This window comes from Salvelinus fontinalis, chromosome 1, assembly GCF_029448725.1.
Source record: "Salvelinus fontinalis isolate EN_2023a chromosome 1, ASM2944872v1, whole genome shotgun sequence".
Taxonomy (NCBI): Eukaryota; Metazoa; Chordata; class Actinopteri; order Salmoniformes; family Salmonidae; genus Salvelinus; species Salvelinus fontinalis.
In genome coordinates, this window is record NC_074665.1 from 40,441,398 (window position 1) to 40,458,403 (window position 17,006).

Consider the following 17,006-nt stretch of genomic DNA (forward strand, 5'->3'; position numbering starts at 1 on the left):
AGAGCATACAGGTCGCAGTGGTGGGTAGTATATGGGGCTTTGGTGATAAAACGGATGGCACTGTGATAGACTACATCCAGTTTGCTGAGTAGAGTGTTGGAGGCTATTTTGTAAATTACATCGCCGAAGTCAAGGATCGGTAGGATAGTCAGTTTTATGAGGGTATGTTTGGCGGCATGAGTGAAGGAGGCTTTGTTGCGAAATAGCAAGCCAATTCTAGATTTAATTTTGGATTGGAGATGCTTAATGTGAGTCTGGGAGGAGAGTTTACAGTCTAGCCAGACACCTAGGTATTTGTACTTGTCCACATATTCTAGGTCAGAACCGTCCAGAGTAGTGATGCTAGTCGGGCGGGAGGATGCGGGCAGCAATCAGTTGAAGAGCATACACTTAGTTTTACTAGGATTTAAAAGCAATTGGAGGTCACGGAAGGAGTGTTGTATGACATTGAAGCTTGTTTGGAGGTTTGTTAGCACAGTGTCCAAAGAAGGGCCAGATGTATACAGAATGGTGTCGTCTGCGTAGAGGTGGATCAGAGAATCACCAGCAGCAAGAGTGACATCATTGATATATACAGAGAAAAGAGTCGGCCCGATAATTGAACCCTGTGGCACCCCTATAGAGACAGCCAGAGGTTCGGACAACAGGCCCTCCGATTTGACACACTGAACTCTGAAGTTGCTGCAGGGGTTGCTGAGATGTTGGCCATGGTAGGGGTAGCCAGGTGGAAAGTGTGGCCAGCCGTGGAATTGTTCTTATTAAAATTATCGATTATCGTAGATTTATCAGTGGTGACAGTGTTTCCTATTCTACGTGCAGTGGGCAGCTGGGAGGAGGTACTCTTATTCTCAATGGACTTTACAGTGTCCCAAAACTTTTTGGAATTAGTGCTACAGGAATCAAATTTCTGTTTGCAAAAGCTAACCTTAGCTTTCCTAACTGACTGAGTATATTGGTTCCTGACTTCCCTGAAAAGTTGCATATCGCGGAGGCTTTTCAAGTAGGCTGGAAAGTGAGCTGCGTTCAGGGGATCTACGTGTTTAAGAGTGTGAGTTGGAAGAAGACATTACAGTACGTTTCTAAGAGTTTTCTACACCTGGATTGTGCAACCTTTGCCCATTATTATTTTCAAAATTCTTCAAGCTCTGTCAAATTGGTTGTTGATTATTGCTAGACACCCATTTTGATGTCTTGCCATAGATTTTCAAGTAGATTTCAATCAAAACTGAAACTCTGCCACTCAGAAATATTCACTGTCTTCTTACTAAGCAACTCGTGTAGATTTGACCTTGTGTTTTAGGTTATTGTCCTGCTGAAAGGGGGATTAATCTCCCAGTGTCTGGTGGAAAGCAGCCTGAACCAGGTCTCCACTAGGATTTTGCTTGTGCTTAGCTCCATTACGTTTATTTTTTATCCTGAAAAGATACCCAGTCCTTAACGATTACAAGCATACCCATAACATGATGCAGCCACCACTATGCATGAAAATATGGAGAGTGGTACTCACTCAGTAATGTGTTGTATTGGATTTGCCCCAAACATAACACTTTGTATTCAGGACAAAAAGTTAATTGCTTTGCCAAATTATTTTGCAGTTTTACTTTAGTGCCTTGTTGCGAACAGGATGCATGCTTTGGAATATTTGTATTATGTACAGGCTTCCTTCTTTTCCCTCTGTCCTTTAGGTTCGTATTGTGTAGTAACTACAATGTTGTTGACCCATCCTCAGTTTTCTCCTATCACAGCCATTAAACTCTGTAACTGTTTTAAAGTCACCATTGGCCTCATGGTGAAATCCCTGAGCGGTTTTCTACATTCCTGGGTGTATTGATACACCATCCAAAGTGTAATTAATAACTTCACCATGCTCAAAAGAATATTCAATGTCAGATTTTTTATGTTTACCCATCTACCGATAGGTGCCCTTCTTTGCAAGGCATTGGAAAACCTCCCTGGTCTTTATGCTTGAAATTCAATGCTCGACTGAGGGACCTTACAGATAATTGTATGTGTGGGGTACAGAGATGAGATAGTCATTCAAAAATGACTACCTCAAAAATCATGTTAGACACTGCTATTGCACACATAAGTCCATGCAACTTAGTATGTGACTTGTGAAGCAAATGTGTACTCCTGAACTTAATTAGGCCTGCCATAGCAGAGGGGTTAAATACTTATTGACTGAAAACATTTCAGCTTGTAAAATTTTTGAAAAACATGATTCCACTTTGACATTATGGGGTATTATGTGTAGGCCAGTGACAATGTAATACATTTTAGGCTGTAACACAACAAAGTGTGGAAAAGGTCAATGGGTGTGAATACTTTCTGAAGGCACTGTATACAGTAGAGTTCTGCATGGGTCCGTTTTTTGGAGCCACACCCGCCCCACGCCTGCCACAACTCCGATACCCACCCGACACCAGGACAGATTGTTCTCCACAAATCGACCCACCTACAAAGAATTGTTCCGAGAGATTATCTGTGAACCTGCCAAATTGCATACATTTTTTTTAATACATTTTTTTACTCCCGTCAGTAAGCCTATTGATTTTCTTATTTGTCTGCATGTCTATTTAACCATTGGATAAAGGAAACCATACAAATTATTTATTTTTATTTCACAATGTGGCACATTGATAACTCAATCGCTTTGAAAAATGGCCTGCTTATATAGTAAAAGGCTCATCTGCTCCATCCAGCATATCTCCTCTCCTCCTCATCAAATATCCGAGACACGGGCCAGCCAGCAACATGTTTTTGTTTTTATGTTGGGTTATCATCGTCCTCTGTTAGTTGTGTAACCAAGTTCAGTCTAGTAGCTGGGTCTACTAACCTACTATGTTTATGTTATTTATTTAGTTGAAAAAGATGATCAATTGCGGGAAAAATACAGTTTTTTAATTTATAACAACTCAAAACCTTTGCAGGCAAAATTGTTTTGGTTATCAAATTGTTTAATTGAAACTTAAATAAAGTATTGCCAGAATTGAATATAGCCTGCAAAAATCTTGTAAACTTTACCAGCCAAACGCAAATTATATGGCCAGCGTATGGTGAATGAAAGGTTCAGTTGTGAACGCCTCTGCACGTGTACAAATTAGAACGTTTCAGCACCAATAATAGACAGTGCCCTACTCCAAGGGAACAGTGGGTACCTGGCCCGATGCAGGAATCTAATATGTAGTACACATTCTTATACTCTTACTATGCAATACATTTGCCAAAAAACTGTTAAAAAACGTAATAATCTCTCTCTACACATGTCTCTTTCTCTCAGGCTGGGTTTTTCAAAAGCCAGTTGAAGCAGATGATGCAGGATACATCAGAAGATGGACCAGGGGCTGATGGAGAAGCTGCCTCGCCTGAATAACAGCAAACAATTGGACTTGCTCACTGAGTGTGTACAATTATTGAAGGGGAAGTTCAAGATTTTACAACTTGATGTTAGATGGTTCCTCACCGAAAAAGTAATCTATGGGTCAGGAAAAACAGTAATCCATGGTTCGGTTTTCTGTAAATCTACTACAAACTTCAGATAACTTGAGCCACTGCTAACAAAAAAACGATGCTAGTGATAGATGCAATCGTGCAATTTAGAAATGTTACGGGCCAAATCAACTTCATAGTTGGTTTTTCGTAAGTTAATAAACCATTACCGCATAATGTTACCATGTGGCAACATATCATTTCTCTTTGCCCCCTTACTTCCCTAAATGAAAAAATACACCATGGCCTTTTAACTAGATAATAACTAGCTACCACGCAAATAACTAGCTAAGAGCTAGTTATTAATTTGCTCCATAAATGATTCTCATAAAACAATCATCTTTACATCTCCCCCCTCCCCCCAAAAAGATAACATATGGCCAAGATAACATACAACTTTATTTACACATGCATGGCTAATACAATTATTTTTATATGTATAATATTATAATATCCATTACATAAATATATAATAGGGCTAGATTGAATACTTTTTTAAAGAAAACATATTTTCAGAAAGTGTGAAGGAATAAAACAATACAATTATAATTCAAACACCTCATTTTTATTAAAAAACCCAATTATTCATGATATTAGTAGTTGCAGAGTAATACCGTTGTCGCACAGTGTTTCTATATGGCAACATACATTTAAATAAACCTTTTTGTTTTATTTGTTTATTTGAGGCCATTTGAAGTGATAAAAAAAATGGAAGTGGTAGGGGGCATGGTTCTGTAATAATGCATGCAGTAAAGGGTGATTTGGCCATTTTAAATCCTTTGCACAATTGCCCCTATCACTTCCATTGATTGTTAGCTAACAATGACTAAAGTTAGCTGAAGTTTGTAGTGTGTGTTTTTAGGTTACTGTAGTTTCACAGAATCAATCTGATTACAACATAATTTATGGGTTGACAGTAGGGTTGACCCACATTCAGTCACTTTTTGACTGCACCCCTTTTGATTTGAACAAAATATTCCATACATGTTTGCCCATTATATAAGTGGTCAGAAACTACTTTTTGGACCTGAATTGAAAAACATTCTGGAGGTGCTCAAAGTTGACCCATTTTTCATACCCCAGCCTACAATGAGACATCCATATCTTCATCACTGAAAAATATAAACGTTTGAGTTTGATATAATTTGGGAACATATTAACAGGGTTATCAAACTATTTTATAATTTCTAGAAAAAAAGTATTTGTCAACTATAAAAAAAAAATCCTTAAACTAAAATGTTTTTCTCACATAATTTGCATCTTAGAACCTGTTGTACATAAAACATAATCTGAGGTGTTTAAATTGTGCCCACCATCAGTTGAGACACAGCATACTGTTGAATACAGTGTGGGTTTCATTTCAATCATATACATAGTATTCATAGAATGGGCCTATGCCTTTTGACCACTGCATTTAAGCTGGTACACCATTGACATTTTAATTGAATTAACATTTTAACTTCCCATTATTACCAAAAAGATGGCCACTGGTCCAGCCCTGTTGAATGTTAACTTGAATGGGAATGTCTATTCTATTATCTATATTTCTGGGATTTCAATAGGTTTCCTATGGAAGATTGACAACAGAATTTAGAATAATGGATATTCCCATTCAAGTCAACATTATTTGATGGGTGGACCCGGAACCATGTTTGTGGTACCATTTGAAAGATACAATTTCAATTTCATTCACATTTTAATATGTATGGAATTTTTTTTTCAAATCTAAAGATTTGAAAATTGTATATTTACTGTATTTTTACTGCTACTCAGTAGCCAGTGTTTACTGTAATATATAATAATTATAGATGATTTAGAACAGTCTGAGAAACCTTTAGCAAATGCAGAAATGTATTCTACCCAATAAATCTGTGGCCAATCACTGCCATGCCCAAAAAGCAGAACATTTCAGGTCACTGGCAACCAGAAGGTTGTAAGTTCAAATCCCAGTAGAGGTTGAATCCCAAATGGCATTTTACAGCAATAACATCTTAATTCAGGTGTAAAAAACATGTATAAAAAAATATTGTAATTTCAGATGTTTGAAGCTTGTTTACAAAACTGAAAGTAAAAGATGCAAAAACGACGCTTAAGAACGGGACGCAAAGAAATAGCGCACATAGAACACATATACCACTTCTTAGACTTGCTTTCAATGATAATGACAGATCTATAACTCACTTTTCTATGTGAATTTGGTCAGGTCGCCCAAAAAGTTACATATTGCAGTTTTAAATTAGGAATCTTGCAGCTTTAATTGAATTTTAAAATTTCTTATGAAAACTTCTGGTATTTGTATGGCACAGACATTGTGCTACATAGTAAATGTTTTTTTTTATTGTTCTTCACATTTAATAGACACAGTAACTAGATAGCTTGCTTTAAATTCATCCCCTATCCTTGTGCTACTGGGAAACCAATGATCATGTTCATAATTCCCTCCAAAAATGAATGAATCCAATATTCCAAATGGCAAGATATCCATCTGTTGGAAGATTGGATTCATTTTTGGAGGGAATTATGGACATGATCTTTGGTTTCCAATTTGCACAATGATAGGGGATGAATTCGCAATAGCTTAGAGCTTACAGTACATGTCATGAGTTAGTTTAGTTTATTGAAACATACCAAACATGAAAATAAATGTAAATATTTCTACAAAATGAACTAACTGCCAAAAAAAGCTAAACATTTCTTGCATTTATGATAAATAATCATTTTCACACTTAGTTTGATTTAACAATATACAATTATTATATTTAACAGACAACATCAGTTAAAGAATAGAATGTATGGTAGCTTATGTTCGTTGTGTACTTTACAGCTGTACAACTGATGCTTAACATGGCTTCATTAATTAAAAGTATACAGTGCATTTGGAAAGTATTCAGACCCTTTTACTTTTTTCATATTTTGTTACGTTACAGCTTTGTTCTAAAATGTGTTACATACATTTTCCCCTCATAACTCTACACACGATAACCACCATGATGAAGCAAAAACAGTTTTTTGGAAATTTTATCAAATGTTTAAAATAAAAAAAACTGAAATATCACATTTACATACAGTACCAGTCAAAAGTTTGGACATATCTACTCATTCAAAGGCTTTTCTTTATTTTTACTATTTTCTACATTGTAGAATAATAGTGAAGACATGAAAACTATGAAATAACACATCATGTATCATGTAGTAATCATGTAGTAACCAAAAAAGTGTTTAACGAATCGAAATATAATTTATATTTGAGATTCTTAAAATTGTTCTTCAAATTCTCTCAACCAACTTCACCTGGAATGCTTTTCCAACAGTCTTGAAGGAGTTCCTACACATGCTTAGCACTTGTTGGCTGCTTTTCCTTCACTCTGTGGTCCAACTCATCTCAATTTGGTTGAGGTCAGGTGATTGTGGAGGCCAGGTCATCTGATGCAGCACTCTCCTTCTTAGTCAAATAGCCCTTACTTAGCCTGGAGGTGTGTTGGGTCATTGGCCGCAAATAAAAAGACAACGATCCCATCAGCTTTCTATAGGCTAGGCCTACTATATTTATTTCTCATATTTTCTAATATTAAGCACATTGCTTATATTTTCAACAGGAGTATAGCCTACCTGGCTGGCATGAAAATAAACCACGGGGAAAAGCGTCCTCCATTCACTATTTAAGTGCATATTGTAGCCCATTGTTAGATTACTTGTTAGATATTACTGCACTGTCAGAACTAGAAGCACAAGCATTTCGCTACACTCGCATTAACGTCTGGTAACCATGTGTATGTGACCAATACATTTTGATTTGATTTGATTTGAGATGACATGTATTTCTTCCCGCTGCCCCTGTTTCGATACAGGCGCATGTTAATGGTCCATTCTAAATCAAAACAAATGTCACACATATTATTTAGTATATGTAAAGACAAGATTAAATCAAGAATAATCTGATGGGTGACAATATTAACCTATCACTTGTGAATGATAGATTATCACTTGTGAATGATGCCCAGCATAAGAAAAAAATCATTTTTTTAGCGACTTTTTCTAATCATAGTTGCACACAATCATGTAGCCTAGCCCATAGGCCTATATGTTTTAATAAGGTTTGAATTCCAACTAAATTGGCCAAATAACCTCTTGAAATAAAGCACATTAATCCACTTTACAAGAGGTGTAGAGCCTAGCTGGCATATAAATTATATGCAGCGTGTGAGTTTCTAGTTTGGGGAAGATAATTTTCACCAGAAAAATACACCGTTATAATAAAAGTATTACATGCATAATTGCATTTGCTGTCACTTTTGATAATGGTGTTTTCTGCTAATGTAACATTTGCGCTTATAGCCTACTACCATGTGCGCATTGGTGCGCTTATAATGAAGAAATAGCCTAATAGTTTATCAACATTTTAAGCTAATTGTTCTGATCTGTTGTGTCAGCCACATTGCATAAAAATGTTTTTTGATGCTAATGGTTGTATAAATTTGAGATATATCGCATCCCACACCTGTCCTATGTTTGGAATATTTATTTCTCGCACAGAATAGAATAGGTCGACTTTTGTACTATGAGGAATAGTAGATTGACATAGGCTAGTGCTTTTTCTGTTCGTTAGGCATACTCATATTGTTGGCTGACGAAAAGTTAAGGTGGACAATTCTTCCAATATCTTCAAAATGCACCTTGTAATTGGATAAGGAAAAACGCAGTTACATCCCCGATTTGTCTGTCTCCACTTGTAGGCTATGAAAAAGACCCAATCAAGGGATGGAAAGCCATGTGAGTGAGAGGCGCTTCTGATTGTGCAGGTCACTCAGGGAGAAGGGCACAACGCAGCACTCCTGGCCGCAAAAGGCATGGATCTTTTTAGGGTGCATTATGGCCACAAAGAGGATGCCTCCGTGAAATTCTAGGCATTATCAAGTGCTTGTCAAATTGTGAATGAGAGACTATTGGAGTGTGTACAGCCTGTGCAAAAAAGCAAAGCAGAGCTCATGACTTTCAAGCAACTTTTTTCAAATCATCATTGGAGTCTCATCATACAGCCCAACGTTTGTAGAACAAATAAAGTTACATGAATAACTCTAGAGTAAGCATATGGGAGTACCCATTTCTTTGGTAACCGCTCAACACAGAATAGCTGCACGTGCGCACTCCCTCACATCGTCTGGAGAAAATATGTATATTTTATGTTCAATTGTATTCTTCATAATATAAAATAATTTCACGGAATTATAAGCAAATATTGTCTGCTAAATGAACTAGTGTAGCCCACAGCTATTTGGCATAGCCACATCAGGACCTAACATAAGGACAGCTTCTGCTGCTTCATATCATGCTTCTTTAGACTTGTCTAAAACAATAATGGATTTATTGTGAAGGAGTAGGCTGGAGTAGGCTATATTACATGGATTTATTCGACTTTTGAAAATGACACATATAGCTTGTAGGCTATGTGTGTAAATCAGGAGATGCTAAATGTGTTTATGTTAATTAACGGTCAATTACCGTGAGACCGATAGTTATTTGCTTGACAATCTCCGGCTGATGAAATTTAGTGACCGCCACAGCCCTAGTTATAACAATGTATTACTGATTCCTAAAATGTTTTCTTCATTAGTTTCATAGAATGATTATTCCTCTCCCGAGTGGCGCTGCGCTCTAAGGCACTGCATCGCAGTGCTTGAGGCGTCACTACAGCCCCTGGTTCAATCCCAAGTTGTGTCACAGCTGGCCGTGACCGGGAGACCCATGAGGCGGCGCACAATTGTACAGCGTCGTCCGTGTTAGGGGAGGGTTTGGCCACCTGTGATTTCCTAGTCCAATTGCTCTCTAGCGACACCTTGTGGTGAGCCAGGCTTCTGCAAGCTGAAAATGGTCGCCAGCTGGACGGTGTTTCCTCTGATGCATTGGTGTGGCTGGGTTAAACGAGCAGTATGTCAAGAAGCAGTGCGGTTTTGGTTTGTATTTTTTTATTTTGAAGGACGCATGGCTCTCGACATCCGAGTCTGTAGGGGAGTTGCAGCGATGGGACAAGACTGTCACAACCAATTGGCTATCATAAAATTGGGGGGGGGGAGTACCTAAAAAAAAGGATTATTCCTGACATTCACGCTTTTGTGAAATTGCTAGTTTGTTTCTTTGGTACCACAAATGTAAACATTAAGTTTCATTACCCTGGTTGTGGAGCGGAAAGTTATGTTTTCACGGTTCACGCTACATAGTGATGTTATATACTGTATATATCATAGAAGAGTGTAATTGTCTTTAGGACAGCTATTTTTTAGTCAAGACTTTCGTGTTTTGTAATGTAATTGTCACGTTCCTGACCTATTTCTGTTAGTTTGTTGTATGTGTTAGTTGGTCAGGACGTGAGTTTGGGTGGGCATTCTATGTTTTCTGTTTCTATGTTGGTTTAAGGGTTGCCTGGTATGGCTCTCAATTAGAGGCAGGTGTTTGGCGTTTCCTCTAATTGAGAGTCATATTTAGGTAGGTTGTTTCACAGTGTTCGTTGTGGGTGGTTGTCTCCTGTGTCAGTGTTTGTCGCACCATACGGGACTGTTCGGTTTGTTTGTACATCGTTCTTTTTGTGTAGTCTATTTTCCCTGTTCGTGCGTTCTTCGTGTTATATGTAAGTTCGTATAGTTCAGGTCTGTCTATGTTTTCGTTTTGTTATTTTGTATTTTTCCAAGTGTTTTTCCCGTGTTTCGTCGTTGTCCTAAATAAATATTATGTATTCACAATCTGCTGCATCTTGGTTCAATCCCTGCTCCTCCTCTTCGGTTGAAGAGGATGAGGAATACCGTTACAGAACCACCCACCAAATAACCAGAACCAAGCAGCGGTGTAATGGGAGGAAGGGACAGCGCAAGAAGGAGGAATGGACATGGGAGGATGTTTTGGACGGTAAAGGTTGCTACACATGGGAGGAGATCCTGGCTAGAAGGGATCGCCTCCCATGGGAACAGCTGGAGGCACTGAGGAGAGCAGAGGGAACCGGAGAAGGGAACCGGCGTTATGAGGGGACGCGTCTAGCACGGAAGCCCGAAAAGCCCGTGAGTACTACCCAAAAATTTCTTGGGAGGGGCTAAGAGGTAGTGGGCCAAGGGCAGGTAGGAGACCTGCGCCCACTTACCAGGCTAACCGTGGAGAGCGGGAGTACGGGCAGACACCGTGTTACGCAGTAGAGCGCACGGTGTCTCCTGTACGTGTTCATAGCCCGGTGCGGGTTATTCCACCTCCCCGCACTGGTAGAGCTAGATTGGGCATTGAGCCAAATGTCATGAAGCCGGCCCTACATATCTGGCCACCAGTACGTCTCCTCGGGCCGGCTTACATGGCACCAGCCTTACGCATGGTGTCCCCGGTTCGCCTACATAGCCCTGTGCGGGTTATTCCACCTCCCCGCACTGGTCGGGCGACGGGGAGCATTCAACCAGGTAAGGTTGGGCAGGCTCAATGCTCAAGGGAGCCAGTACGCTTGCACCGTCCGGTATTTCCGGCACTACCTCCCCGCCCCAGCCCAGTACCACCAGTGCCTACACCACGCACCAGGCTTCCAGTGCGTTTTCAGAGCACTGTTCCTCCTCCACGCACTCTTCCTATGGTGCGTGTCTCCAGCCCAGTGCCTCCAGTTCTGGCACCACGCACTAAGCCACCTGTGCGTCTCCAGAGCCCTGTACACACTGTTCCTTCTCCCCGTACTCGTCCTGATGTGCGTGTACTCAGCCCGGTGCCACCAGTGCCGGTACCACGCACCAGGCAAATAGTACGCTTTGAGAGTCCAGTGTGCCCTGTCCCTGCTCCCCGCACTAGGCTTGAAGTGCGTGTCTCCAGTCCGGTGCCTCCAGTTCCGGCATCACGCACCAGGCCTACAGTGCGTCTCAGCCGGCCAGAGTCTGCCGTCTGCCCAACGGTGCCTGAACTGTCCGTCTGCCAAGCGCCGCATGAACTGCTCGTCTGTATTGAGCCTTCAAAGCCGCCCGTCGGCCATGAGCCTGCAAAGCCGCCCGTCTGCCATGAGCCTACAGAGCCTTCCGCCAGACTGGAGCCGCTAGAGCCTTCCGCCAGACAGGAGCCGCTAGAGCTTTCCACCAGACAGGAGCAGCCAAAGCCTTCCGCTAGACAGGATCAGTCTGAGCCATCCGTCTCCTCAGCGCCATCTGAGCCATCCGTCTCCTCAGCGCCGTCTGAGCCATCCGTCTCCTCAGCGCCGTCTGAGCCATCCGTCTCCCCAGCGCCGTCTGAGCCATCCGTCTCCTCAGCGCCGTCTGAGCCATCCGTCTCCCCAGCGCCGTCTGAGCCATCCGTCTCCCCAGCGCCGTCTGAGCCATCCGTCTCCCCAGCGCAGTCTGAGCCATCCGTCTCCCCAGCGCCGTCTGAGCCATCCGTCTGTCCCGAGCCATTAGAGCCGCCCGTCTGTCCCGAGCCGTCAGAGCCGAAAGTCAGTCAGGAGCCGCAAGAGCCATTCGTCAGTCAGGATCTGCCAGAGCCGCCAACCAGACAGGATCTGCCAGAGCCGCCAACCAGACAGGATCTGCCAGAGCCGCCAACCAGACAGGATCTGCCAGAGCCGCCAACCAGACAGGATCTGCCAGAGCCGCCAACCAGACAGGATCTGCCAGAGCCGCCAGCCAGCCATGAGCGTCCAGAGCCGCCAGCCAGCCATGAGCGTCCAGAGCCGTCAGCCAGCCATGAGCGTCCAGAGCCGTCAGCTAGTCATGAGCGTCCAGAGCTGCCATGTATCCAGAACTGCCCCTCAGTCCAGAGCTGTCTCTCTGTCCGGAGCTGCCCTTCAGTCCGGAGTTGCCCCTCTATCCTGAGCTACCTCTCTATACTGAGCTACCTCTCTATCTACCTCTCTATTCTCACCTACCTCTATGTCCTGAGCTACCTTGTCCCGGAGCTGTCCCTTTATTTTGTGTTGCCTATATTAGGTGGGTGGAATAGAGGGGTGGTCATTCTGAGGGGGATTAGCAAGCTGGGATTGACTATGGTGGGGTGGGGACCTCGTCCTGAGCCTGAGCCACCACCGTGGTCAGATTCCCACCCAGACCCTCCCCTAAACCTTGTGCTGGTGCGCCCGGAGTTCGCACCTTAAGGGGGGGGTTATGTCACGTTCCTGACCTATTTCTGTTAGTTTGTTGTATGTGTTAGTTGGTCAGGACGTGAGTTTGGGTGGGCACTCTATGTTTTCTGTTTCTATGTTGGTTTAAGGGTTGCCTGGTATGGCTCTCAATTAGAGGCAGGTGTTTGGCGTTTCCTCTAATTGAGAGTCATATTTAGGTAGGTTGTTTCACAGTGTTCGTTGTGGGTGGTTGTCTCCTGTGTCAGTGTTTGTCGCACCATACGGGACTGTTCGGTTTGTTTGTACATCGTTCTTTTTGTGTAGTCTATTTTCCCTGTTCGTGCGTTCTTCGTGTTATATGTAAGTTCGTATAGTTCAGGTCTGTCTACGTTTTCGTTTTGTTATTTTGTATTTTTCCAAGTGTTTTTCCCGTGTTTCGTCGTTGTCCTAAATAAATATTATGTATTCACAATCTGCTGCATCTTGGTTCAATCCATTGCCAGCAGCATACCACCCTGCATACCACTGCTGGCTTGCTTCTGAAGCTAAGCAGGGTTGGTCCTGGTCAGTCCCTTGATGGGAGACCAGATGCTGCTGGAAGTGGTGTTGGAGGGCCAGTAGGAGGCACTCTTTCCTCTGGTCTAAAAAAAATGTCCCAATGCCCCAGGGCAGTGATTGGGTGACAGTGCCCTGTATAGGGTGCCGTCTTTCGGATGGGACGTTAAACGGGTGTCCTGACTCTCTGAGGTCATTAAAGATCCCATGGCACTTATCGTAAGAGTAGGGGTGTTAACCCCGGTGTCCTGGCTAAATTCCCAATCTGGCCCTCAAACCATCATGGTCACCTAATAATCCCCAGTTTACAATTGGCTTATTCATGCCCCTCCTCTCCCCTGTAACTATTCCCCAGGTCGTTGCTGCAAATGAGAACGTGTTCTCAGTCAACTTACCTGGTAAAATAAAAAATAAATAAAAAAATAAAAAAATCCCTGCTCCTCCTCTTCGGTTGAAGGAAGGAATACCGTTACAGTAATATGTAATTGTTGTACTGTATATGTGTTTATAGTTTTGATTAATGTTGTGTTAGTGTATGTAAGTTGTTTTGTCTGAAACATTGTTCCACCTGCTGCTATTGGACCAGGTCTCTCTTGGAAAAGAGATGTTATCTCAATGAGAAAAACCTGTATAAATAAAGGTTAAATAAAATAAAGAATAACCTTGTTCACTTTAAGTGCGTTAATCAAGTTTCTTGACACTGCCAAACAGAGAGATTGTAGGAACTACCAGCAAGAACATGGAGAAAAAGAGAAAAGAAGAGCAAAAGAGAGAGGGAGCTGGGGGAGACATTACCTGTGTTGATGTTAGGGGCAGTGGTTGTTGCCGGGAAGGGGAAGTCAATGAGCAATAAGTCAATAAGTCAATAAGCCATCTTATTAAAAAAGTACCCGAATCTGGAAGTTTTGGCAAAAACATGAATCTCGGTCGCTCAAGAATTGGTACCATTTACATGCTCATTCATTGTTATCACTCCAGTCTTGAACCATGCTTGGCTGGACTTGCACAACAGGGGGCCACCTACATCTTCCTGTAGAGCAAACAACATTAAATGAGAATCACTTAAACAGGGAGAGAATATTCCTGACCTGCACCCACATTCACAGCCTACAACACCACACAGCAATGACTAGCACTCAGAAACCAAAATAAGAACGCATGGGTAACACCTTACTTAAAGCATCTCGGTAATCATGGGTTGCATGTTTAGTCGCAACATTCGTTTTAGGATTGATGCCCGACAGAGCATTCTACTCAATGCATTGTCAATGAGCCCTGATGAAGATTTGCATTACAGTGCCTTGGAAAATAATTTATACGGAAAACCTTTTGTCATCATTTTTATGTTGCCAAATTTAGTTTAGATGCAGTATAAACCAAATCAAATTTTATTGGTCACATACACACATGGTTAGCAGATGTTATTGCGAGTGTAGTGAAATGCTTGTGCTTGTATTTCCAACAGTTCAGCAATATCTAGCAAGTAATATCTAACAATTCTACAACAAATACCTAATACACACAAATCTAAGTAAAGGAATGGAGTAATAATATATAAATATTATTGTTATACCTTTATTTCAACAAGGAACACAGACTGAGACCAATGTCTCTTTAACAGCTGGGCCCTGCGTATACATGTTTACACATACAGTTTAGGTACAATGATTAAGAAATTACACAAGACAAACAAAACAATCAAAAAATACAACAGCAGATTGTTACATTTACACACAGGTTATTCCCCTAATAGCACAAGAACTTGCATTACCCGAAGCAGTTTACAAGCAATAGTAAAATAAAAATCCTCCAATAAATGTTTAAAATGGGCAAGGGGGACAAGAGTCTCAACTTAAAGTTTGGTCTGCAGGCTATTCCATAAGCAAGGAGCGAAACAGGAAAAGGCAGCCATACCCAACTCTGTGGAGATCGCAGGGGCCTCCAGTGCAATCCAGAATTATAATTCTAATCATGATAAGTGATGATAAATAAGAAGGTAGTTTATTCAGAAGTGCTTTAGAGACAAACACGAAAGCATGTTGTTCTCGTCTCATGGACAGCGAAGTCCAACTCTCATTTTGATATGAAACACAGTGGTGAGTTCTGTAGCTAGCACCCGTAATAAACTTAAGTGCGCAATGATAAGTAGAATCCAGCGATTTAAGTGTGGATGCCATAGCATGCATGTAAATAATATCCCCATAATCTATAACAGACATAAAAGTAGCTTGCACAATTTGTCTTCTATTTGTGGAGGACAAACATATCCTGTTTCTATAGAGGTAGCCTAGCTTGATTTTTAGCCATTTACAAAGTTCCTAAACATGCATTTTAAAAGACAGATTATGATCCAGCCATAACCCTAAGAGTATACTACATGCAGAGACCTGATTAATTCGAGAGCCATCTAAGCTCGTAAGTGCAAGTGTATTTTTAACCAACTTTTTGGACCTGTTAAAAATCATAAAATGTGTTTTCTTTGCATTTAAAACAAGTTTCAACTGTAAAAAAGACCCTTGTAATATCTTAAAATATGTCTCCAGCTACGATAAAGCTTGGTCATCCATTGAAGCAATAGATTAATATATAGTTGTTTACATACACCTTAGCCAAATACATTTCAACTCATTTTTTCACAATTCCTGACATTTAATCAGAGTAAAAATTCCCTGTCTCAGGTCAGTTAGGATCACCACTTTATTTTAATAATGTAAAATGTCAGAATAATAGTAGAGATAATTATTTATTTCAGCTTGTATTTCTTTCATCACATTCCCAGTGGGTCAGAAGTTTACATACACTCAAAAAGTATTTGGTAGCATTTCCTTTAAATTGTTTAACTTGGGTCAAATGTTTCGGGTAGCCTTCCACAACCTTCCCACAATAAGTTGGCTGATTTCTGTCCCATTCCTCCTGACAGAGCTGGTGTAACTGAGTCAGGTTTGTAGTTTTTCAGTTCTGCCCACAAATGTTCTATAGGATTAAGGTCAGGGCTTTGTGATGGCCACTCCAATACCTTGACTTTGTTGTCTTTAAGCCATTTTGCCACAACTTTGGAAGTATGCTTGGGATCATTGTCCATTTGGAAGACCCATTTGCAACCAAGATTTAACTTTCTGACTGATGTCTTGAGATGTTGTTTCAATATACCCACATCATATTCCTGCCTCATGATGCCATCTATTTTGTGAAGTGCACCAGACCCTCCTGCAGCAAAGCACCCCCACAACATGATGCTGCCACCCCTGTGCTTCACGGTTGGGATGGTGTTCTTCAGCTTGCAAGCCTCCCCCTTTTTCCTCCAAACATAACGATGGTCATTATGGCCAAACAGTTCTATTTTTGTTTCATCAGACCAGAGGACATTTCTCCAAAAAGTCCGATCTTTGTCCCCATGTGCAGCTGCAAACCGTAGTCTGGCTTTTTTATGGTAGTTTTGGAGCAGTGGCTTCTTCCTTGCTCAGCGGCCTTTCAGGTTATGTCAATATAGGACTTGTTTTATTGTGGATATAGATACTTTTGTACCTGTTTCCTCCAGCATTTTCACAGGGTCCGTTGCTGTTGTTCTGGCATTGATCTGCACTTATCGCACAAAAGTACGTTCATCTATAGGAGACAAAACACATCAGCTTTCTGAGCGGTATGACGGCTGCGCGATCCCATGGTGTTTATACTTGCATACTATTGTTTGTACAGATTAACGTGGTTCCTTCAAGCATTTGGAAATTGCTCCCAAGGATGAACCAGACTTGTGGAGGTCTACAAAAAAAATTCTGAGGTCTTGGCTGATTTCTTTGGATTTTCCCATGATGTCAAGCAAAGAGGCCCTGAGTTTGAAGGTAGGCCTTGAAATACACCTCCAATTGACTCAAATGATGTCAATTAGCCTATCAGAAGCTTCTAA

The 17,006-nt window shown here is 41.3% G+C and overlaps 1 protein-coding gene across 1 annotated transcript in view; it reads left to right on the plus strand.

Annotated features, from left to right (window-relative positions):
- LOC129854250 (integrin alpha-M-like) overlaps positions 1 to 6,364 on the plus strand; it is a 66,082-nt gene extending 59,718 nt beyond the window's left edge. The window contains exon 30 of the mRNA XM_055921071.1: positions 3,281 to 6,364. Within this exon, the coding sequence (XP_055777046.1) occupies positions 3,281 to 3,373 (93 nt within the window). The 3' untranslated portion in view covers positions 3,374 to 6,364. The remainder of the gene's footprint in view (positions 1 to 3,280) is intronic.
- The last annotated feature ends 10,642 nt before the right edge of the window (positions 6,365 to 17,006 follow it).